The sequence below is a fragment of the Phalacrocorax carbo genome, chromosome 2 (assembly GCF_963921805.1).
Source record: "Phalacrocorax carbo chromosome 2, bPhaCar2.1, whole genome shotgun sequence".
Taxonomy (NCBI): Eukaryota; Metazoa; Chordata; class Aves; order Suliformes; family Phalacrocoracidae; genus Phalacrocorax; species Phalacrocorax carbo.
In genome coordinates, this window is record NC_087514.1 from 23,178,672 (window position 1) to 23,203,352 (window position 24,681).

The 24,681-nt window shown below is 37.0% G+C and overlaps 1 protein-coding gene across 14 annotated transcripts in view; it reads left to right on the forward strand.

The window, feature by feature from the left end:
- The window catches only part of UBR5 (ubiquitin protein ligase E3 component n-recognin 5), a 91,850-nt gene that overhangs the window by 38,333 nt on the left and 28,836 nt on the right, over nt 1–24,681 (forward strand). For 8 of the 14 annotated variants that reach the window (XM_064442284.1, XM_064442280.1, XM_064442283.1 and 5 more), the window contains 17 exons: nt 957–1,073; nt 1,154–1,264; nt 1,993–2,147; nt 4,127–4,244; nt 5,085–5,269; nt 6,032–6,141; nt 7,703–7,815; nt 14,427–14,570; nt 14,667–14,778; nt 14,984–15,138; nt 16,077–16,274; nt 17,410–17,620; nt 18,252–18,296; nt 21,496–21,622; nt 23,216–23,367; nt 23,764–23,859; nt 24,297–24,420. In XM_064442284.1, coding sequence (XP_064298354.1) covers nt 957–1,073; nt 1,154–1,264; nt 1,993–2,147; nt 4,127–4,244; nt 5,085–5,269; nt 6,032–6,141; nt 7,703–7,815; nt 14,427–14,570; nt 14,667–14,778; nt 14,984–15,138; nt 16,077–16,274; nt 17,410–17,620; nt 18,252–18,296; nt 21,496–21,622; nt 23,216–23,367; nt 23,764–23,859; nt 24,297–24,420 — 2,273 coding nt within the window. The remainder of the gene's footprint in view (nt 1–956; nt 1,074–1,153; nt 1,265–1,992; nt 2,148–4,126; nt 4,245–5,084; nt 5,270–6,031; nt 6,142–7,702; nt 7,816–14,426; nt 14,571–14,666; nt 14,779–14,983; nt 15,139–16,076; nt 16,275–17,409; nt 17,621–18,251; nt 18,297–21,495; nt 21,623–23,215; nt 23,368–23,763; nt 23,860–24,296; nt 24,421–24,681) is intronic. The other 6 variants (XM_064442288.1, XM_064442291.1, XM_064442293.1 and 3 more) reach the window with 3 other exon arrangements.

Consider the following 24,681-nt stretch of genomic DNA (forward strand, 5'->3'; position numbering starts at 1 on the left):
GCAGCAAGCGGGTGGGCCTTACAAGTGTTTCTCAGTAAACAGAAGTAAATGTTTTGTGAAATCACTCAAATTCACAGGTCTGTAGTTTGAGATTCATTCAATGTAAGAGAGAACAGGAACACGCAAAAAGTGAGACTGTAACTGTTGTAGTTGCTGCAACATTGACGGACAACCAAATCTAAGAGGGGACAAACCAGGCCTGTGAGATCTGGTTGAAGTACAGGATGAAGCAATTGAGCAAAGTTGTACTAAGTAGTAGAAAGATGCCATTTAAGTTTTGGTAAAATCTTAAAAAGGATAAAAGGATGGAGGGTAATAACCCATAATTAGAAGCTTTTCCAGCGTGTCAGGTCATACTGATGCATTAGTGTGACACACAGCATGCTGATTTTTTTAAAAACTTGATCTTGTTGGCAGTTATTTACCTTTAGAAGTGAAAGATAAGGATTGTTTAACTGATGAGGCAGTGAATTGATAACTGAGTTTTCAGGTAGTTGGAAGATATCTTCATGAGTGTACTTAGGAATGAAATAATGGAACTATGTTGCTTTTTTGTTAATTTCAAAAAGCCAACATTTTAGAGGGAAACTTTTTACATGTCAGAAGTCAAGAGATCTTCTTGTCTTTAATTCTGTAAGCAGTGTTGTGTTCTTAAAATATTGTGAAAGCTCTTAGTAAACTGTCCAAGTTAATTGCCACGTATATGTTATTGCTAGACTTCAGGAAAATAATATCTGTTTCTTTCTTCCCTCACTCTGCAGAAGCAATTTTGTGTGTGTGTGTTTGTTTGAGGGCATGCTGAGCTTGAGACAAGCTGGATATATCTTTATTTTCAAGTTGAACTTGCATAGGAACTCTGAAAAAACTTAACAGTTACAAGTTGATTTTTTGGCATTTATATATTTATATATATTTATAATATTGCTGTCTTAGACTTCGTCTTTCTGTATTTGTAGGATGGAACAAAGTTTATTTCTATCGGAGCTCTGTATTCTGAGCTCGTGGCTGTTAGCAGTAAAGGAGAACTCTATCAGTGGAAGTGGAGTGAATCAGAGCCTTACAGAAATGCACAGGTACTGTATGTCTTTAAATGCTTACCTTCAGTATGATTTATATGCTTTGAATATCTAAAATATTTTTTTTGTTTCCAAAGAATCCTTCGCTACATCATCCACGAGCCATGTTCTTGGGGTTAACCAATGAAAAGATAGTGCTCCTTTCTGCAAATAGTATCAGAGCAACTGTTGCCACTGAAAATAACAAGGTATGAGATGTGTGCTGGTTGCTGATTTTGACAGTGCTGGTTTTCTCAGTTACTTGGAGTATATCACGGAGGAGTTGATTCTTCAGTTTCATCAGGAGTGGAAAGTACTTAATTCGTTTGTTCATTCCACTTCTTTTTCCTCTATACAGATGTAAAAACAAACCAGAAGCCCAAATGGTGTTTTGTAAAAATGCAAAAAAGTAAAAAAAAAAAAAAAAAAAAAAGAAGAGGAAAAAATCTGGCAAAGATCTGTTTTACCTGATTATCTGAAATACTTGATTTTTTGTTGTTACAGTAAAAACTGACACTGGTTTAAGAATAGAGAGCTTGTTAATGTTTTGTACATATTTACCAGAAAAATTAAGGGCATTGAAGCTTTCAGTGCTGTAAAGTAAGTTATCTAAATATGGTTTTCTACCCAGGTAAGAGTGAACTTGAAACTGATTTGGTAAAGTGTATGCACTTGTCAAAGTATTTTTATGACACCTCTCTCTTTTTACCTTTTCTGTTTTTGTTGGGGATTGGAAATAGAGGAAAAATAAATCCTTAAAAGCTCTTTTCTGGGGAAGGAAAAGGTGGTAGGGGATAAAATCCTAAAGGGAATAATTGGGTTTTTTGTTTTATTTTTTTTTCCCTTTCAAAACCAGTAAATATTACATTAAAAGTGCAACTTTTCTTTTCCTTTTTTCCCCCTACCACCTCTGTTCCTTTCTTCTCTTCTCCCTTAGGTTGCTACGTGGGTAGATGAAACTTTAAGCTCCGTAGCTTCTAAATTAGAACACACTGCACAGACATACTCGGAGCTTCAGGGAGAACGGATTGTTTCTTTACATTGTTGTGCTCTTTATACTTGTGCTCAACTAGAGAACAACTTGTATTGGTGGTAAGTTAATACTGTGTTTATGTACAACAGTGTAGATGCACTGGATGTATTAATGTACTTGGCTCCGAGAAGCATTGCAAAACTACTGAATTACAGTTGTTCTGAGTTCTGGAACTCTGCACCTGAGCTTGGGTTCCCATTTTAAAGTATATTTATCCTCTTTAATGCCTAAAGCTTTTGAATCCAAGTATAACACCTTTAAGAGAATACAGTTATTCTTTTAGGAGATGTGTATAAGTGCTTTAGCATTCAGATGCATCCGTACTACACAGTATTGGAGAATTATTTTCTTTATGCCTTTCAGGCCATTTTTGGATTATAATTGTGGAACAAACTTACCCATGTATGAGGTCCACATTCTTCTGTCAGGCTCTTTTAGAAATTTTGGTCTGTTAGTTTGTGGTCCAAATCTTAAAGAAGGGAGAAATAACATCAGATGCTCCCTCTGGAGCTTGTTAAAGTATAACACTTTTAAACATTATAAAATATGAAATGTTGGTGAAAATATTGTAACCAACAATTTGGTAATTAAAAAGCCCGTGTTTAAAACAAACAAACCACCCCCCCAAAACCTCAAAAATAACGCTCCCAAAAGAGCTCATGAATTTATAGTTTTAGTGAATTCATTGAATATTATCAATGCATTGTCTGTATGCTTTATTTTTGTCAGTGTGTCAGGAGTTGTTGCTTGACATAACATGCCCAGGTAGCTTTTAGGCATGGATGAGTTAAATACTTGATGATGAGTTGGAAATCAGAGCACTGAAAATTGGTTATATGAAACAGCTTTCTCATTGAATTCTAATAACTCTGGAAATTATTTAAGTAGAATTGTAGCTAGGCTTGTAAATTTAAACACAGACATATTTTATTCTAACTTCTAGTCCCAGATCTCAAAATTACAGCGCTCTGGTTCTTCACCCTTTCATTATGTCACAGCTGACATACCTCACTTAGAGTAATTAGTATAGAAACTAATAAGCCATAACATTGGAGATAGCTGGCAATTAGAACCTGCCATCTTAACTACTTTTATATATATAATATATATATCTTGTATATTGCATATGCATATATATATAAGATATATTTATAAAAAGACTTATTAGTATTAGTAGTCTTTGGAAGCTATCTACCTATTAATGAACATGTCCTTTCTCGAGGGGTTAAATGTCAGCAGTAGTCATTTTATGTTGATCAGATTGATGTAGCAGAAGCTTCTGTTACTATTGATATCCTTAGTTACAGTGGTCTTGTAGTACACTAGACAGGATTTCAGTTTCCACTGTTGGACTGGACTGATGCTTTTCATGTTTTAGTTAACATGAAGGAGGTTTTAAAATAAAAGCATGTAACTCTATAACCCACTGACTAAAACATGAAGTATCAAAATAGTAAGCATGCTTAACTCTCTATGCAGGAATTTTTTTCAGCTAAACTGAGTGGATCCAATTACAAAAGGGTCCTTTTTTCCCCTCTTGCAGCTTAAGTCTGTCATAAGAGTCCTGGACTCCTTCAGCCATGTCCCCAGAGAGAAAGTGAGGGTTTTAGAATTTAAAACCAAAAAAGCTTATCTTGTTCCCCAATGACTGCAAACTCTGGAAGTTATCACTAGTCATGGGAAAGATATACTCAAGTTCAGAGGGGACAAGCCCCCAGCTTGAAAGCTGTGACTGGTGTGTACCATCTGTGACAGAGGTCTTGCAGCATTTTGGACTAGAAGGAAGGCCAATTGGCAGCGATGTATCTTATGTGCTCTCCCTCTTCCTCCTCCTCCTAATAAATTGGCCAGTTGAGATGAATTTGGAAAGTGGGGGTGAATGTAGAAAAAGATGTCATTTCTGGAGTGCTCTGAGATTTTGGAGAGGGAAGCACAGACTTTTATGTTTGGTCATGACTATGTTAAGCAGCAGGAACAAAGTTATAAACAAAGCATTTCTCCCATAGCCTTTAAAAAAATGATATATGTTTTTCTACAGGGGTGTAGTTCCTTTCAGCCAAAGGAAGAAAATGCTAGAAAAGGCCAGAGCGAAAAATAAGAAGCCGAAGTCTAGTGCTGGTATCTCCTCTATGCCAAACATAACTGTTGGAACCCAGGCAAGTGCAACTGTCACAGTGGCATTTTTACGGTGCTGTATGATGAGCTTGCAGTCTGCTCTTAAAAAAACCAGAACAAATTAGGTTCTAGTCTTATTACGCACCAAAGTTGTATCTATAATCTGGAATTAAAATAATATGTTTTAACTATATTACTCTAAATTGATGTGTCCTGTTAGTGGTGTTGTTGTTTTACAAGTATGATTATTGCTGCAAACATGGATGAACAGGCTGTTCTCGTACAAAGTAATTCTGTTTTAACTAACTTACTGATTCTGTATTTTGAGAGAAAGTAAGTATAGAAACATGATTCTCAGTAGAGGACGTAGCTTTGTAAATGATTTGGCGTTTCACTGCCTGCAATGTTTGAGTCTGGGTTTGATTTATTTATGCAGTCAGATAGGCTTTTGGTTTGAAGCTTTTACCAAAAAGGTTAATAGCTGATACAGAGGTGTAGGATTCTTTTTGTGATTAGTATTAGAACTATTATGAGACAAAACAGCTCCTTCCCAGTGAACACATTTCTTCTGGTTCCCAATCCATTCTAATCAACTCTGGGATGAGTCTTTGTTATTGGACGAATTGTTCCTTTTGCGGTTGAGCATCTAAATATTATATATTAAACAGTTGCACTGCTAAAGCTGTTGCTTTCAGCTGTGAATGGCACAACAGCCTCTTTTTCCTTAGCAAAGTACATCTTGCTGACTTTCTTCTTCATCTAGTTCCGTAAGTTTACCTATTTTTTTGACTACTACATATGTCATCGAGAAAATGCATGCATATATGATTTCCCTCAGTATAATCCATTGTTCTTATAGAAATAAATACGTCTGTTTGTAGGTGTGTTTAAGGAATAACCCCCTCTATCATGCTGGAGCAGTTGCTTTTTCAATCAGTGCTGGAATTCCTAAAGTGGGTGTGTTAATGGAATCCGTTTGGAACATGAATGACAGCTGTCGATTTCAGCTTCGGTCACCTGAGAGCTTGAAAAACATGGAGAAAGCTAGCAAAACTACTGAGGCAAAGTAAGTGTTGAGAACACACACAGAGAACATGTATTTGATATTTTCTTGAATTGGTGAATGATGAAAAATTGAAAAGAAGGAAGGTCAGCTTTTTATCAGTTTGAACTTCTTGCCCCTTTATAAGATTCTAGCTTTCTTGTAAACTCTAGTGTGAAGAAATGCTCACTGCTGGAAAGGCATCTCAGTTGTGTGAAACCACTATGGAAATTTGAAATGCAGAAGGAATATTCAGTGAAGACTTTACTGCAGCGTTTCATAAAGTTTCCAAGATTTTATAACTGAAAGTGGTTTTGTTATGGAACTAACTTTTTCAGGCCCTTCTTCATGGCATTGAGAGACCTATTTCAGCCCCTCTGTAAATAATTGGGCTGGCAATTGCTATTTAAATGTTTCTTGAAACAGATTTAAACCATTTTAAGAAACGCTTGAAAACTTTAGCTGTTCCAGAGTTTCAGGTTATTGTGTAAACTAATAATTTTTCCTCTGTTCAAATGAAGCACATCTAAGGATGTTTATTTTCTGTAATATTGTATCTATGCCCTGTTAATGTTACAAAGCTAATCCCTGATTAAGCAGCATAGCACCATTCCTGACATCAGATGTATAGCCTTGTCAGTTAGGACGGCTGTTGGTAAGTATGGAGTTACTTCATGAAAGCATTATTAAAGGAACATGGCTGGGACACACTGACACTTTGTCCATCGCCACAGAAAAGATCTTACCTTTTTTGTTCTTCATTCTAAGTAACGCCTTTTATTCCAGGCCTGAAAGCAAACAGGAACCAGTGAAAACTGAGATGGGTCCTCCGCCGTCCCCAGCTTCCACTTGTAGTGATGCATCTTCAATAGCAAGCAGTGCATCAATGCCATATAGTGAGTAATGTGTAGTTCAGAGTAACATAAAATATTTGTATATATAAAGAGTTTTCATAAAAGGCAGCGCTACAAAGATTCTGTACTAATTTCAGAATAATTTGTGGTCTTTCAGTCTGAACTGCAATGTACGTAAAGGCTTTTGTAATAGACTTTAGATAATTAGTGAATTGTCAGTGTTAAATGCATTAGTGTGAGCAGTGACTACTTGATGTAAGGTGTATCTAAGCAAGCGTAACACTTAGTTCTCAGAATCAGAAGTATCTTTCAGGAGGTGATCAAGAGGAAGTCTGAAGATAAAGTTGTTTATGTTTAACAGAAATATGCGAGTGAGTTTCTTTACAGCCCAGAAGTGGAACTTGTCTTGGAAAATTCCTTTTGAGATTAAGCTGTCGTTGCGCATTTTGTCTTTCCTGTGAACTTCAGTGCATAAAGCAGTAGTTCGTCATCTATTACATAAAATGTCTAAAACTAGACATTGTTTACTAACACACACAAGCAGTGAGAGGAAGTTTTATAGTACAAGTTATACTTAAAAACCTAAAAGGCTGCATTAGAATTCATGTAACTGATCTCTTAAGCACTTTTTTATTATTTAAATCCATAAATTTATAAAGGGCTAATTACAATGCCATCATTTGACGAAATCTCTCTGCTCCTGTTTCTTCTAATTGTTCAAATACCGCAGTTTTAAGAAGCGTTCGCCTCGAGAATCAAGTGGCCTCATTCAATGACCAAGAACCTCATATGCTCAGATCCGCAGTACTAACTAATTTTACTAGTCAAGTCTTTTGCTACTGATTTCTTCTGTTATGTATTTCTTTCAGCTGTAGTTTTTCACTGACTATAACTTTCCTTGGATTTTGAAGTAGTTGTTTGAAGTCAACTTCACAGTTAACTTGAAGTTCTCTGCTTCTTACTTTAAATATATTGATAATATTAGTTAGACTATGTTCTCAATTCAGGAGATTAAAGGTTCTTGTCAGTGTTAATTTAGGCATGTTAAGTGTTTAAATTTGATTCCTGAGTGTACTAGAGTTACTGTTCAGATTTGCTGCAAAGATGCAGCAGATCTAACTGAATTGCAATTGCTGTTAGCCCAAATAGCTATTTTCTGCCTCATTAGCTACTCTTCTAGATGTTTACCAAAAATCCACACTTAGTAGACAAGCAGACTTTGTGTGAGGGTGATACGAAGCAGGGCTGAATGAAGGGTCTTACAATGTCAGCCTTTTTACTTACAGGATTAATATCTGAACCCTGCCAACAAAATTACTTGTACTCCAATTATTTTGCTTAAAAGTCCTTAAAAATTGTTTTGTTTATCAGATAGGCTTTATTAGTGCTAATTTCATAGAAAAACGTGCAAGTGGCATGGTATAGTCTTAGGCAGCTCTGACTTTTAAAGTCAGATTCTTGTTAACCACTTGTTAATGTCAAAATTTGATTGTTGATAATCTTTTTTGGGAGGGAAGGTTTGGTGTTTACTAAACACTGCATTTTTAATGCTTTGATTAAATATTTCAAGTCTCTTTTTCTGGTAATAACTTTTTTGTCTCAGAGCGACGACGATCTACTCCTGCCCCAAAAGAGGAGGAGAAGGTGAATGAAGAGCAGTGGTCTCTGAGGGAAGTTGTGTTTGTGGAAGACGTTAAGAATGTTCCTGTTGGCAAGGTTTGTCTAAAACACACTATCCCACTGTCTTTGGGAAGAGAGAAAAAAAAGTTTTTCCTTTTAGATAAGCTAACTGTTAAAAGTATCATAGTTTTGGGGATGCTTGAGAATGTTTCTGACTAATGTGACTTTTGTTGTATTTTTATTTGTCCGTAACATGATGATACCAATAGACTGAATGCGTCACGAATAAAACGTGATGAATCTTAAAAAATAACATTCTGGTACTTTAAGTTGAATGACAATATTAAGAAAAGCGGATGTGGTTTTATCCAAAAGATTATTTTTGGTGACTTGAGCAATAGCTCCCATGTGTCCAGTGAGATTGTGAAGAGTTAACGTGTGGTGTGACTGACTTTTACATACATGTCAGCTGAACATTTGGGTGTATCTTATGTTCTGGCAGCGAAAGAACAGAAATGTTTTGATTAGAAATTACATGCTTCATTAATATGACTATAAAGTAATTTGATTTATTACTTCAGAAAATCTGTTTATTTGGTCCTTCTAATTTTTTTGTTTCCTCTCTAGTAAACCTTTGTTCTGACTAAGAGTGCTGTAGAGGAAAATATTCCATTTCTCCTTTGATATTGTTGTGCGATGTTAGGAGGGATTAGGTCATCTAAACAGTTCTCTGCTCTACTTTTCAAAAATAAGTCCAACAGGAAAGCCAAAAAAGGTTTTCCACTTAGCAAGCTGAGCTTTTGCAGTGATGTGTATGGTCATTCACTTTTTTCCTTTCATAGTTTTGTAACACTTTATCTTTAGAATTCAGATAGAATCCAGAAGACAAAACCATAAAATTTTTTTGTCTAGTGGTGTCCAGGTTAAAGACAGAAATACAGTTTATGCTGTGTTATGTGGGTGTTTGTGATTTTGATCAGTTGTGCTATTACATGAAAAAGACCAGAGGCACTTTGGACTGCAGGAGGGTTACTCTGCAGTGTTCTCTTACAGGCTCCAGAATAGCTAATGTTGTTCATTGTGGACCAGTAATGTTTGTAATTCAGCTTGTTGTGAGCTGAATTAAGCACAGAGAGGATTTGAATTCTAAGCAGTCTGACTGTTCTGTGTATAAATAATTTTTGAATGTGTATGGAGGCTCAGACTCAAAAACATAATCGTATGGATTTGGGCTCTCAAGACTTCATTGCTTAAGAAGTCCTACCCTTTTAGAGTCCACCCAGATGTACCTTCATCTGGTCTTCCATGGTCTTTTGTTTACTGAATGATATTCTAAAAAAGCCACATCTTTGATGTATTGGTATGGATGGCCTCAGTGTTATGAGCAATATGCATGAGAATATACTATTCCTATGTAACCCAGGATTTTGTTACCTTTGGTGTTTCAGAAAATTTGAAAGGCTTTGAAGCACTGCTTTGTGTTTTAACTACTTGATGCTACAAACTATGGTGTCAATAGAGTAACGCTCAGCTTTTCTCAGAGTGCTCTTTTCAAATAGAATGTGTGGTCATGGAGCATGTGAATATTGGGACATTTCTGAGAAACACACTGGTATTTTGGTGGATGTTTTTTGAGCATAACATGAAGTCAGTTGCACTAGGCTAATTGATCTGTGAGGCCAAAAAATACTCCCTGTCATGGTTTTAGCTGGGATAGAATTAATTTTCTTCACTGCAGCTGGCATAGTGCTGTGCTTTGGACTTAGTATAAAAACAATGTTGATAGCACACAGATGTTTCAGTTGTTGCTAGGTAGTGCTTGTACTAGTCAAGGACTTTTCCAGCTTCCCATGCTCTGCAGGGTGCACAAGAAGCTGGGAGGGGAGGGGGCACAGCCAAGAGAGCGGGTTCAAACTGGCCAGAAGGATATTCCATATCATGTAATGTCATGCCCAGTATGTTAACTGGGAGGAGCTGGCCGGGGGAGGGAGGCAGCAATCGCAGCTCAGGGACCAGCAGTGTTGGTTGGTGGGTGGTGAGCAGTTGTATCGTTTGTGTTCCTGTTTTTTTTTCCCTTTTTTCCCTTTTCCTTTTTATTATCATTATTGTTATTATTTTCATAATGAATATTATTATCTCAACCCCAAAGTGTGTTTGTTTTGGTTTTTGGGGGTTTTTTTTTGCTTTTGCTCTTCCAGCTCTCTCCCCCATCCCACAGGGGTGGGGGGAGTGAGTGAGTGACTGCGTGGTGTTTAGTTGCCCACCGGGGCTGAACCATGACATCCCTTATGTAATGATTCAGATCTGAAGTAGTAAGAGGAACAAAAACCTGATTTCTGTCCTTTTACCTGCAAGAGCACCCGGAATTTTGAACATTTATATTCTTTAGAATAGAGTGAATAAAGTGTGATAGCCATGAGCTCCTGTGAGAATGTTTGCCACCTTTTAAAACTATTGAGATAATTCTTTGCTTTACACAAAAAAGAATTGTTCACGTAGGTTTCAGGAGGTGGAATTTAGAGATAGGAAAGGAGTTCAGCTTTAATGATGCTCAGCCTGTGTTCCTGAAATAATTTTGTTTCTGGAAAATTTGTGTTCCTGTACTTTTGGGTGTACGCAATAACTTCATGATGTGTCTCCAAGAAGTGTTGGTTAAAATCCTTCCAAGACCACTGTTGTGTTCTGTTTGTAGAATGGTGGGCAGGGAGATGGTGTCAAGTTCTAACATGCCTGTTTCTCTCTGGGCTTTTACTGATCTTGATACAGTTAACAGCCCTTCCCTGGTCGCTATGGTCTAAGATGACTGCTGGTGATTATTCTGATATGGGTAGATCATAGAAACAGCATTTTACACACATGGATTGTGAATGTGGATTGTGCATGGTGCCAAAGTGACAAATAACCAGAGCATGTGGTGAGAGTGTGAAAGTTCTTAGGCTGGGGCAGTGCTGAAAGAAATGAAGAAAGCAGAAGTCTGTTAGATATACTCTTGAATTTAGTCATCTTTCTCCTTGGAATATATTATCTTCCAATCTCGTTTCAATTTAAATCCTTCATGGGCTTGGAACAAAACTAAGCCTTTATTCCTCCAAGACCATCACGAGATGGAGGAGGTAATGATTATAGGATTATCCATCTAATGAAAGACTGATGAAATGAAGAAGCCTGTCATTTGTCTCTTCTGTTGTCCACATTGATGAGAAATCTGTTGGGAGTCTTCTTTCTATGTAGTTTAGAAAAGATATGGGCTCAAATAAGCCTTTGTTACTGTGCACTGGTATCAGAGGAATAGAAGCTGGTTTTGTCCATTCCATGCACTCTGGGATATTCTTCTTATCCACATTAGCTTCTGGATCTCCTTTTCTGGAATGGCTTATATGGTATCTGGAACCACTTTTAGAACAAAAGGGTAGGGAAACCTGGGTTGGAGCTGCTTTTTTCTTCTCTGGCAGCTGCAGTTCATTTTGGTCTGAGGCTTTCTGTTGGCAGAGTCCAAGGCCTCCCCAAACTGCTTCTGTTCATCAAAGTCACCCTCAATCAGGTGAGATTTCTGTGTATTACCAGTTTTGCAGTTCCTATGCCCAGAAGGCTTATCAAATCCTAGGGATTTTGTGAAACATAAATTTGGATCGAGTAGTTTGTTCTTTAACTTGTGCATTGTATTGTATTACTTCAGTCAGTCACTGGAACTTTTTGTTTGATTTCCATCGGAGATTGAAGCATTTCAATGAAAAGGCTTAAGCTGAAAGTCCTCAGGCTGCATATAGTCCCAGAAGACTTACCTAATCCCTATTAGGAATCTGGTTTTAATAATTTGAAGTTGTATGTTTTAAAATTGTGTTAGTATTTCTTTGAGAGTGCTCATTCTACTTTGAAAGTAGAGGTAGAAGCCTGTTCTGTGATGTTAAAATTTCCTTCATACCAACGAGGAGATTAGAAAAGGAAAAAAAAAAAAAAAAAAAAAGTATTTTCCCTGGTCTTCTGCTGCTGTGTCTTGAGAAGGGGAATATGGTGATTCTGGAGCAGGAAGGATTCTACAGATGGCCAGTGGTTCCAAACAGGTTTGCTTCTGAAAGGCTCATGTGCTTGTAGTCAGCGTTGTTATTTTTAGAGGCTCCTCAGCCTATTGTTAATGTGATTTTAAATGAACAGCTGTAAGAGGGAACAGGGGAGGAGAAGCAGCTCAGAACCTGCCTCTACTTCCTTTTGAGGAAGGGACTTTAGCTGAATGTTTTCTGCCAACCAGCGTGCGTTGGCGTTGTGGCTTAAAGGAGTGTGGCGATGGGATGGTAGTAAGGATAAAGCAGATAAGTACATTCCTCTTTCAGTTTATCAATTACACTTTTTTTTTCTTCCATTAAAAAGAAAGATCAGATCTCATTATCCACATCTCTGCTTGGGAGCTTTCTATGTACAATTGCTATAAAAGCGTTTTGTTCAAGCTCCGTGTTGCTTGCTGCATCAATGGATAGTTTTATTTTCTTTCTGTCTAATAGCCAATAGATGTAGTAGTAACTGTTTAACTAAAGAACTGCATTTTGGTTACCTTTTGAAGAAGTGAATTTCTTCTCAACCAAATCTTAATAAATGTATTTTCCAGTTTTTAAAGATACATGATTTTCTTGAACCACAAATTGGGAAATAACAAGATACTTGGCATGTGGACTCTGAAAGAGTCACCACAGGGTTCCAGCACTTTAAAAACTATCAGCATTTCTTTGAACACATGAAAAATGATGTAAGTGAAAAATGACATCGGTAATAACACTAAAAAGCAGCTAGGAAGCATGTAGAAGAAAAATTTTAGTTATGGAGGTAGGATATGTTGAATATTTAGGGATTGTGCCTTCTCTTGAGGAGTGTTTCTTCCCCTCACCCCCCCAGTTATGAATTTGAAACTTCATAAACAAATTTCATACACTCTGTTAGACGTTGACAATTTAGAATCTTCTGTTTCCAGAAGCAGCCCAAATTTATAAAGCTTTTGTAGAAGCATTTAGTCATTAAAAAAAAAAAGGTTCTACATGTCAGTCTAGAAACTGTGATTGAACCATTGGCCTGTGATTTCAAATTTACAAGTTAGTCTGATTACCTTAAAACATCTAAATGTACCTTGATTAAAGTTTTTGACCAAATCACGATTTTTGTCTGGAGTGTTGTCTTGCAAGTCTCAGTAGAAATCTGTCTTTGTGTAGTCTAGAACAGAGTTAATGTTTGTGAATCTTTTGACTAGGTCTGAATTTTGAAAGTCTTGGGTAGTGTTCTTACAGCCATCGGTGATGCTCTACTGCTAGAACTAGGAGCTCTGCTACTAGAGTGAATTTTCAGCATGGGGGGAGCAAGTGGTCTGAGACTATCCACAATAATCTTTGTTACAAGAAATCTGCTTATACCTTCATATTTGTCAATGTATCCTTTTTCTAACATACTTGATAGGCTGCATGTAGCTAGAGAAATTGGGAGAAAACATGGAAATCTTTGGATTTTTATTACCTACAATGTCTTGAAAATTTGAGATGCCTTTTATTGTCAGGGATGTTTTAGATAAAGTTGATTACATCTGGATCTTTAATATTGCTTTGTAAGCACTTTCTTTGTAGAAACTGTTGAGAAATTAGGTCCTAATCAAGACTGATGGTTGCTTGTATCTAGTTTTGATCAAGACAGAGCATACAGAGGTCTTATTTCTACTCAAAATTAAAACATTTTCTGTTGTTTCCCCTGTACCCTTCCCTTTTATCTTTGTTTTCCTTTTGAGAAAACTATGGTCTCAACTGGAACCTCAAAGGGCCTTGCTGTTTGGTGATAGCATAAGATGTTTCTATATCAAGGAAACCTATTTTGACAGTTCTGATTAGATATGCATGGCAGCAACTCTTAGAGAGGATTACAGTCTCAAAAATGGCTATGTCACTGTGGGGCTGAATAACTTCCATTTCCCTGGGGGGAGGGAAAGACACAGATGCATGACACATGTCTGGGTAGGCTTGTCTGTATCCTTCAGTCCGAAGGGACCAAGTGGAGAACTTTTATCATGAAGTGTAAGGAACAGGTAATAGACCCATAAACCAACACTTCTTTTTTCCACTATGCAGAGTCATCTTGAGGAATGAGCACTAAGACTTTGCAACAGAAGCTTTAAAAAATTCTTAGATGGGGCAATAAGGAAAAAAGGGTGATTTCCTGTTTGTTGTAGTACAAGAGCTAATGGGCACTTAAAGTAAGAGGTTCAGCATAGATGTTTTTTGTTGACTCGTTATTAATGTTTGGAACACTTTGCTGCAAGAATAGTCTTTATTTCCAAAAGTGATTGGACAAATTAATAAGAGAAGGGTCTACCCAGGCTATTAAACATGAAGTTGTCCTGCTGTTTCCAGTAGGTAGAAGCTGGAAAGATACAAGGGAAGTATCAGCAGGAGCTTCTGTAATAGGTTGGTGTTGGTTCCTGTGGACATAGTATGTTGAAATGGAGGGACCTTTGATCTGATTCAGGATGCCTGTGAAGTCATTAAGAAATCCAAGTTTTTAAGGTTTCAGTAATTTTAGCAAAATAGCAAGGCTAATGACCAAGAGCTGTAGAATTTTTTCACTGATTGTTGTCAACTTTTTTCTTTTCCTGATAAAGGTCTGGCTTATTTTGAAGCAAATCAACCTAAACAGTTACTGTTCAGAGCTTTTGGTAAAACTGTAATGTGTTCTGCTTGTAGGTGCTAAAAGTGGATGGTGCTTACGTTGCTGTGAAATTCCCAGGCACCTCCAGTAATGCAAACTGTCAGAGCAGTTCTAATTCAGATCCTGATCCTTCTTCTCTTCTCCAAGACTGTAGGCTGCTTAGAATAGATGAACTGCAGGTATGTCTTTGTGAAACATTGAGAAAACAATCAGTATCTTGAAAGTGTCAGCACTACGTGCTTAATTGCCTCTTAAAATTTTATGTATGTTTTCAGGTTGTAAAAACTGGTGGAACTCCAAAAGTTCCTGACTGTTTTCAGAGGACACCTAAAAAGCTGTGTATTCCTGAAAAAACAGAGATCCTGGCAGTAAATGTAGATTCAAAAGGCAAGTAGGACTTACCCTGTAAGATACTCTGTTGGATCCTTTATTACCTGTCTCTCTTCCTCAAGGAAAATAACTACTGTCAAACTAACACAAACAGTTGTTTCCATCGATATTAGTAATTCCTTAAAAGTGCTTTAGTTAGGAGTTCTTTTACTGGACACCATCAGTAAAAGACATTAACTTTTTTCTTCGTGTATCTTTGAAGGAGTGCATGCTGTTCTGAAAACTGGGAACTGGGTTCGATACTGCATATTTGACCTTGCCACAGGAAAGGCTGAACAGGAAAATAATTTCCCTACTAGCAGCATTGCATTCCTGGGTCAGAATGAGAGAAGTGTTGCTATTTTTACAGCTGGACAGGTTTGTGGTTTTGTATCTCAATCGTTTAACCTCACTGCACTTCACTGCTGTCATCTTTGAATGGGATGGTACAGCCTTTTGTAAGGCTTTCCAAAGACTGGCAAAGAAACAGTTCTTCAAATGAGTTATGAAAGACGTGCTGCTACCATTAATATTTTGAAGGTACAAGGGGATTAGCAATCTAACTTGCATAAGCACTTCTAATAATCTTACTCAAATTCTACCTTGAATAAAAAGTGAAAAAGGGAGGGAAAAAACTTAACAGAGTAGTTCCTGTGTTAGTGTGAACTTGTTATCTAGCTATATTTTGGAATTGGGTCAGATGAAAATCCACTCTTGAGCATAAATGGAAATGTTAACAAAAAAATCTGTACTTGATAATAAAAAGAATATATCAAAGTTTTGTGCAACTTTTTCTGCTATCCAATGTTAAGTATCTTATTTTATCTAATTATACAGCTTGATTACACTGTGCAGGCATCCATGAGGAGGGCTGAGAAAAACTACCAAAACCATTTTAGTGTAACTTCCACAAATACAATATATTTTGCTTAGGATAGTTGAAGGAAACATTTTTTAGAAGAACTGAATGCGAACGTTTCATTTCAATATATTCAACTTTCTTTGGAACATTTAACTAAGCTAAAAGTATAGGTACTATATGTTTTGTTGGGAATATTTGGTAATGAACGTATATCATAAAGAAGAAGATACCTTTAATGGTATTTACCAAGTTAAGTGCATTTCAGGCATTTGAGGAAGGGAATCTGATATCTTATGCTGCACCACTTGTAATGGTAGGAGGCAATGGCGTAAATGAGAATTTTAGGTAAACTGTTGTCATTGTCAGCAGTCAAGCAGAACTGGACCTTTTGGGAAAAAAAAATATTTATAAATTGTGGAGGCTTAATAATAAAACTTTTTTTTCCCAAATGTAGGAATCTCCTATTATTCTTAGAGATGGAAATGGTACAATCTATCCAATGGCAAAAGATTGTATGGGTGGGATACGAGACCCTGACTGGCTCGATCTTCCACCTATTAGTAGTCTTGGAATGGGTGTTCATTCCTTAACAAATCTTCCTGCTAACTCGACCATCAAAAAGAAAGCTGCTATTATCATTATGGCTGTTGAGGTAAAATATTTTCTTTACTACAGAATTATGTGCTTTTTTTTTTTTTCCCTCTTGCTTTTATAAAGTTATGCTTAAAGCAGATTTGTGTTCAGATACAGATTTGTATTTTCACTATTTCAATGCAGCTGATTTCAACAGAAGATTTTCTTAGAAATATGAAAGCACAAATTTACATAGTAAAGTGAAAGATCCATTTTGGGGGTGCACGGCTTCTGTAGCAGACTTTTAACTAGCAATATTTTTTTTAGGCATTACTTTTTAAACTTTTACCTTTTCATGTATACTACCAGTATAGAATTTCATTTGTTTTATGGGTGTACAGTTTTTATGAGGGATCCAATAACTTGTTTTCTTGTGAATGCAATGCTTTTTTTCTTTCAATCTTATATTTGGACCATACATTATGAAATTATGAGAGTCAAGCAAAGATTTTTTTTTTTTTTTTTTTTTTCACTTGACTCACCTGTAGAATTCTGTTCTCATGTGTGGTTCTGTATGAATAGTTCTGCTGTGAATTTATATATCGTACTTGTATAAACCCATTAGTGATTTGGTGCAGTTTAGTTACATCTGCTGTGTGCTATGCTGCCACCAGGAGGTATTGTGCACCTGTCAGACTGAGATTGATTTCACAGTGGAGTATTCCATCACTGTGGAAAAGCTTGTTATATATGGGGTGAGCCTCCCAGACCTTCAACAGCTTCTGTTCCTTCACTTCTCAGGATGTATATAATTTGTTTAAAACAAATATGTAACACTAGTTAATGTAGACCCCGTAGTTTATTCAGTTGTACTTTTCCCATGTTACATGTAGCCATGAAATAGAAGTAGTCCATCTTAAGAACCCAGCTATGAAGTCAAAGGCATACTTTGTGAGCCTGATAACTTCTGCTGCTTAAGCCTCTCCTTTCCTTTAACTTGTCTATGCCTGAATGCATGCTGTTTTCTATTTTTAACAGAGCTGTAATTGAGGTGATGCGTATTCTCAACAGTTTCTGCACTGACTTCCTGCCAATGTCCTAGATTTAGACCTTTCTATTAATTTCAAAAACTGAAAACTATAATTACTTGGGAAACATGTATGTCTGTCTTTTGTATTTTGAATTGTTAAAATATTTTATTCTTTTGAGTACAGAAACAAACTTTAATGCAGCACATTCTCCGATGTGACTATGAGGCTTGCAGACAATACCTGATGAATCTTGAGCAAGCAGTTGTCTTGGATCAGAACCCACAAATGCTGCAGACGTTCCTTGGCCATAGATGTGACGGAAACCGCAATATTCTGCATGCTTGCGTGTCTGTATGCTTTCCAACCAGCAACAAAGAAACAAAAGAGGAAGAGGGTGAGCTCAACAATATAATGAAAATACTTTGAAAATAAACTTTTTATACATTTTCAAGAATATTTGAAATAAAGGCTGCATTCTTCATATATGGGTATCGTAAAATTTAGGACCTAAAATGTGTCCTAGCCTTTCAAAGGTGCCAAGACAACATTTTTATTACTTACATAAGGATGTACAAGAATTCAATAGTTAAGAATACTAAGCTGTGTTTATTGATTGTAAAAGACAAACTTTTCATATCCGCATGCCAATTTTAGATGAAAACAAGTATTTTTCCACCTTTATATCACTCATATCCCTGTTGTATCACTAGTAAACTTTAAGAGACATGGTATTTAGTATTTTTCAAGTGCTGTAGTATATGTTAATGCCTCCAGTAAGAAACGCTATTGGCAGTTGACATGTATTAAGAAATGTGAAAGAATGACCTTCTGTTAATGCCAGTTACTGACACCATTTAAAAATGTCTATTAAATACTGTTAGTAAAAAGTATGTTAACAGAACAAGGTTGCTAAGTCAAGCACTCCAAAATTAGGAAATGCCAGAATTAAGTTTACCCACGTGCTATACATGGGTATGCATTGTGAAATGGTCTTTAATTACACCGTCATACTATTTTTTCCACAGGACTACCTCATTCAGTGCACAAGATGGACGGTGCTCACCGAATGGGTAGCTATTCAATATTTCTTTTTATCCTCATCATTCAGTGTGTGGCCCCATTCCTTACTTATTGCACACCATACAAACCCTGCACTGAATAATGAATGAACTTCCTTGTGGGAATTTTGTATGGTGCTGTCATTGAATTTTAGTCATTTATAGACTTCAATCGTTCCTCATATCCCTATTTATAAAATGGGGATAATGCTGCAGCTTTTGCATCTCTTGAAGGTATTATAGCTTGAAGTTTTTCTGTATTCAAAGCTATTAACTGATTTTTAGGGTTCTGTTGGAGGGAGCCTAGGGCCTGATCTCATTTTTCTTAGTAGGTGTTATTTCAAAACACTTCATTCTAGAGCTGGATTAATAGTAGTTTTACTTGTTCTGTGAATGTTAATTATTTCTGTGAGTTGGGCACCTTTTAGGTGTCCAGAAATGAGTAAAATGTATCATGATCATCTGTAAAAACTTGTTTCACAAAGTTCTGTGTGCTGTTAGATGTGGCAGAAATAGGTTCCAGTTCTCCAAAGTGATGTTCAGTGGCATTAAACACAAGACGATGCTTCCCCTTCTCCTTGCCAAGCTGTTGCTGCCTTACGACATGCCTTCCAAATGGTGCAGCAAACAAGGCATAAACAGCTTGCTCATTGTACAACCCTTCATCTTCAGTGTGTCGTCCATCCTGTGCACTGATTGAGGCAGGGGTCTTGTTGCTTGGGGGTGGGGGGAAACAAAAAACCCCAAAAGAAAAAAACAACCCAAACCAATCGACCAACCAAAACCTAGATGTGTAACTGAAGATTGTTTTACTATAAGCACCCAGGGAAGCTGAAATAAGGATGCATGGGCAAACTTAATCTGACTTTTCCTAATCTGAGTGCTTGTCTTTGCAACCTTGACTTTTTTTTTCCAGTAACTTCATTTGGATTTAATTTAACTTTCTGAAACATGAAAAATGTGGACCTCATAGACTTTTAACACCCCTCTGCCTCTCTCTTTCCCCTCACAAAAATCGTTTTAAAAGGGGGTTCATATCTTTAGATTCAAATCACATTCACCTTCCACTGTAACTGTTAGGGATGGATATTAGGACAAGTTTATTTTCTGTGCATCACGTGGAGGGTGGTGGTGACTAATGTTACTATCTGAAAGTTGTACAGCCATCTGTTAAACTGTAAAAGAAAAAGGTGTGACTTAGGAGTAAAGGCTTCAATTCCAGATTCCAGATATGATGTTTCTCAACAGTTACAGGATGTACTACCCCTTCCCAGCTAGTACCTGCCTGAGATCCTTCACTCTTCTTCATATAGATTCCTCCTTAAATGCTGGAAAAGGAATATAGAGGGCAGGGATAGGCTTTTTTGTTCTCAGACCCTGTGCCTAGTTTTGCCATAGCTCCTGCAGCGTTGGATAAATGAATTGCAGGGAGAGTGGCCCCAGACCTGCAAAGGTGGGGGAAGGCTGCTCTGTTTCTCTGTGATTTTATATCTCCTCAGTCTCACCAATAGAAAGGATCTTGGAAAAGAAATGTCCAAAAGAAATGTCCAAAGCATGCAAAATCATGGAAGAGTTATTATACTAAATTTCAGATAACTTGTTCAGATAGATGAACACCTACAGAGTTTCTTCTAGAGAATTGAGACTGATTTCTTTAGACAGCAGAACAGCAAATTACCCTTAGAGCCAAGGCATTTACAGTTTATGGGTCTCCAAAAATGAATACTAACTTCATGAGTGGAACAGTGAAAGTTCAGTTAGTTTACTGTGGGCCCAAGGATAGGTGAAATCTCTCTGTTGCAGAGAATGATTGTATTGCTTGAGGGATCACTCAAGAGCTGTGACCCCTGTGTGAGGGGTCCAGAAGTACTATATGATGGGTCATGAGTTAAGAGAACTAGTAGATCTTAGAGGGGAGTACAGCATAAATACAATGGCAGTTCATTTACAACTACAGGTCAACTAGTATAGAACTTGGGGCACAAGAGTAATATTCTGCTAACTGCTTTATAGTCATCTGTTGTGGGTAGTAGGTGATTTTTGTCTAAGAAACCTGCACGTGCTTGATAACAAGCAAAACCTAAGATCTTTGCTACTTCAGGTAGTGATGAGTAGGAAGATCTAAAGAATAAACACGCTATAAAAGCTGACAAACACCATTGAATTACCTTATTCTATGAACTCAAAGTTAAAGGTATTAATAGTACCTTCTTGTTTTAAAATAAAAAAAGGGGGGGAAGGGGAATTATCCAGGTCCTAGTACTGTCAATGGAGAAAATAAGCGTGCAGAGGATGGCGACTGTCAATTTGAAAAGCCTTTAAATTGAAAGTGAGCACCAGCCCCTCTCCTGGCCTGTATCATGCTGAAAGTGGCTTCCCTTTCAGTTCTTTCTGGATCCATGACTGTAGTGATTCATAATTTGCTATATAGTGACTATGCAATCTTTAATTGTCAGTAGCTCCTAAAGAAGCAATGACTGCTACTCTGGGCAAATCATGTACAGCTAACTCTACAGTTTTATCCGTGTATTTATCTTGCAGATAAATAAATCTACATTAGATCTTTGATTCAGGTGGCTGCTTCGTTGTACTGTAACTGTATAACTAGGCAATTTTTTAATATTCTGTATAGCACTTGGCACAATTCAGTCCTCATCATGACACAACCTTTAGGTGTTATAGTTCTTAGGGTTTTAGATGTTAGAAGAAATGCTCATTCCTTCTGATACAAACTGATTGTGCTACCTTATTACACTCATAACATAGTTTTCCTAAACATGCTCATAAGTCGGGTGTGTATCTTACAAGCCCACAACTTTGCATTGTTGTTCATAGCTGCTCATTGTGAAGTGTGGGGTTTTTTGTGGTGTTCTGGGGTTTTTTTGTTGTCATTACTTTTGAAGCCTTGACTCAGCAAATGTCTGAAATCAGCTATGTGATACGTCCTTGTCTCTTGATGATACTGAAAGCTTGTTCTGGAGTTTGGGTGCCTTGAGTTTCCTTCCGTGATGGCTTTTTAGAAACCAGTCAAAATCATGGTTAGGCTTGTCCAAAATAAAAATTGGGACCTACTCCATCCCTCTAAATCTGAAAAAAAAACCCAAAAAATGTAGGGAACTTTTTATGATTAGTGGCATTTCATACTTTATACTCCTCCCGTATAATTTTCCCAAGTGAAATTTTGGCAATAACAGTTTTCTTAATTTTTCAGAAGCAGAGCGCTCTGAAAGGAATACGTTTGCTGAAAGGCTCTCAGCTGTGGAAGCTATTGCAAATGCAATCTCTGTCGTGTCAAGTAATGGTCCAGGAAATCGGGCAGGATCATCGAGCAGCAGAAGGTAAACTAATACACTCGTCTTGATTTCTGTATGCTAATTTCCATATTAATTACCCATCTCTCATTAATTCTTTCCTTCAGTCTAGTTTAAGAGTGGGCTCTGTTGCTAGTTTAAAGTCAGATTTTACTTCTTCAAGCATCAAACTTAGATCTAGGGTTTTGGGGTTTTTTTTTAAGCCTTTTCTGGTGTGAGAACTAATAGTAGGTATTTCTAAACTAATTCTGTTTTCTGGGGTTGGAGCATTGTCTTAGTTGTAAAGTGGAAATGCTCCTCCTTGTAGGGAGAGGGGATTTGAGGATAAGCTCTGGTATTCTTTACCAAGGAGAATTAAGTATTGCAGAAGTACTGTAATAGCACCCAGGCCTGTTCTTTTAAAAGAATTTGAGGGAAGTGGTCACTTAGGCAAATAAATAATACTGAGATCAACATAACACCAGTGGGGAAGAACTTAATTCTTTTTACCCTAAGCAGTCATTATTATAGTGGAAGTCCTTTGTATTGAGGTGCCTAGGTAAGGATAGGCTTCTGACCCTGACACAATCCTAATTTCTGATGACATTTATGTTGTTCCTCTTTCCATAATGGTAACTGAGTCATGCTCACGTCAAGGGAATTTGATGGTATCTCTACTGAGTTCTGGTCAGTTCAGAGCACTCTGGATAAGGGCGTAGTACAATTTTTTTACTTAGCTCTGTAGTCAAAGCAACTGATGTGAAATGATATCTCTTTATCCTTCCTAAGCTACAGTCCTTATCACCGTGATCTGTTTGATATGGGAGATAAGGGTAAGGGTTGAAGGTTCCTTCCCACATTCTGTAGGAGACATTACTTTTATGAGGAATTACATTTAAAAAAAAAAACCATAACCAAACCAAAACCACCTTTATCTTTCTACCTCTTTGTATCATGCTGGGTTCTTTGGCTTCTGCCTTATTCCTACCACCTTTCCTTCTAGTAAGATGATACAGAATTTCTTGAAATTGCTTACTGACTGTCCTCCCTAAAGTAGTACTTTCATGTTAACTAACTTTAAAGAAATAACTCCTTTTCAAAATTTTTTTCAAGCCCCATTTTTATTCTTTTACTAACCACATGCAGTTAGATTTTTAAAAAAATCTATCTAAATGTAAAAATCTTAAAAAAAACCAACAACAACAACAACAAACAAAACAAAACAAAAACCACACACAAAAACCCAAACAAACCTGAAGCAGCAACAAGAGCAAATCCTTGCATAAGCGTAACACCCCTGGGAATGAGGTCAGGGTAAAAGGAATGTCAAAAAGCGGTAATAATGCCTATCGGCTGCTCCTGCTCACTGCAAGAGGCAGTGCTGTAGTGACTAGAGATGTGTTCTGGGTTCAAGTCTGTCTTGATACATTGCTGGCTGACTCTTCTTCCAAGGCCATTATATTCTGTTGCAACAAAATGGAATACAAGGATGAAAAATACCTCTTTACTTGTTGTTCTTTATGCTGAAGAAGAATGGAGATAGAAGAGTTTTATTTCCTTTTTCAGTGTGAAATTCTGCTTTAAAACATTGTAATCATAAGTGAAAATGGGATAGTATCTTTACCTAGGTTTTGTATTCAGTTTGAGATTAAGGGAAATGATGAGAAGATCCTTGAGAGCTGCTGGACTGGGCAGACATGAAGCTGGTGCTTCATCAAGTGATCACCAGGACCCGGTTTCTCCACCAATAGCTCCTCCTAGCTGGGTTCCAGATCCTCCTGCAATGGATCCGGGTACGTCTGTTCATGTATCACATTAGACTGTAGAATGAAGGATTTAATAAGGAACCAAAGGCTTTTAAGGTGGATCACTTAGATTTCAGTGTGAGACTAAAATACCTAATGCCACTGATGTAACAAGACGTCACTGAGGTAGCTTTAAGAGTTTACTGAAGGCTTAACAGCTGTTTTTAAATCCAGTATGTGCCTTTCTAGTGATGGTGTTGAACATCTGTGAAATGTGTTTTGTAACGTTGAGTTACGCTACTAATCCAGGAACGTGGCCGTTTGTAGGAAAGAGTACCAATTAAATACAGAAAACCTGCAGTGTGTTAGGTGTTGCAGAAAGAGCATGTTGTTAGGGATGTTTTTATGTATTGATATACATCCTGCTGTTCTGTTTACTGAAAGATGGTGACATTGATTTTATCCTGGCCCCCGCTGTGGGATCTCTTACCACAGCAGCGACTGGCACCAGCCAAGGACCTAGCACCTCCACGATACCAGGTGAGGACATACTGCTTATCTGATTATGCTTTAGAAGGAAAATTATCTCAAAAGCTGTCTTTGTTTGCACAGCCTTTCTGCATATGAAAATGCCTCTTATCAGATGAAGATTGGATTGAAGCAGAATTTCTCAAGTGTGCAGAAAGTAAATGAAACACCATGTTGTGTTCTGTGTAAAAATGATTTTTACCTGGGGAATGACAAATACGTAAAAATATGGTAATCAGTATGAAATCGGGCATGCTGCCTGTATTTCAGAATGTAATTTGGAACTGAAATTTATAATACTTCAGTGAAATGTTGCTGAAACTGGCAGACCACTGGATAGTCAAGCTATTGATTAATCATCCCAGTGAAACATTGAATTATTTGCTTTTAATAGGTAGTCATTTTTTGAGGAAAAACAGTTACTCTGCAATTTTTTTTTCTCATTACAGGTCCTTCTACTGAACCATCTGTAGTGGAATCAAAGGATCGGAAGGCAAATGCTCATTTCATACTGAAATTACTGTGTGATAGTGTTGTTTTACAACCTTATCTTCGAGAATTGCTGTCAGCTAAGTAAGGACTTTCATATGAATTCTCACTATTCTTTGTAATGTTATATCACCTGAAATTTATTGTAGAAGCCTTTTAAAAAAAGGTTATTTAAAGGTGCATTAATTAAAATGGAAAATGTTAGAATACTGGCTGTATTTGTGTCCTGCCATCCCTTAAAATTAGGTTTATTTCACAGAAGTAAAACAAATAAAAGACTACTTATTGACTCCGTGGTTTTTCTGTTTGAACAAGATTAGCAGTGCTCAGTTTTCATATATCTGT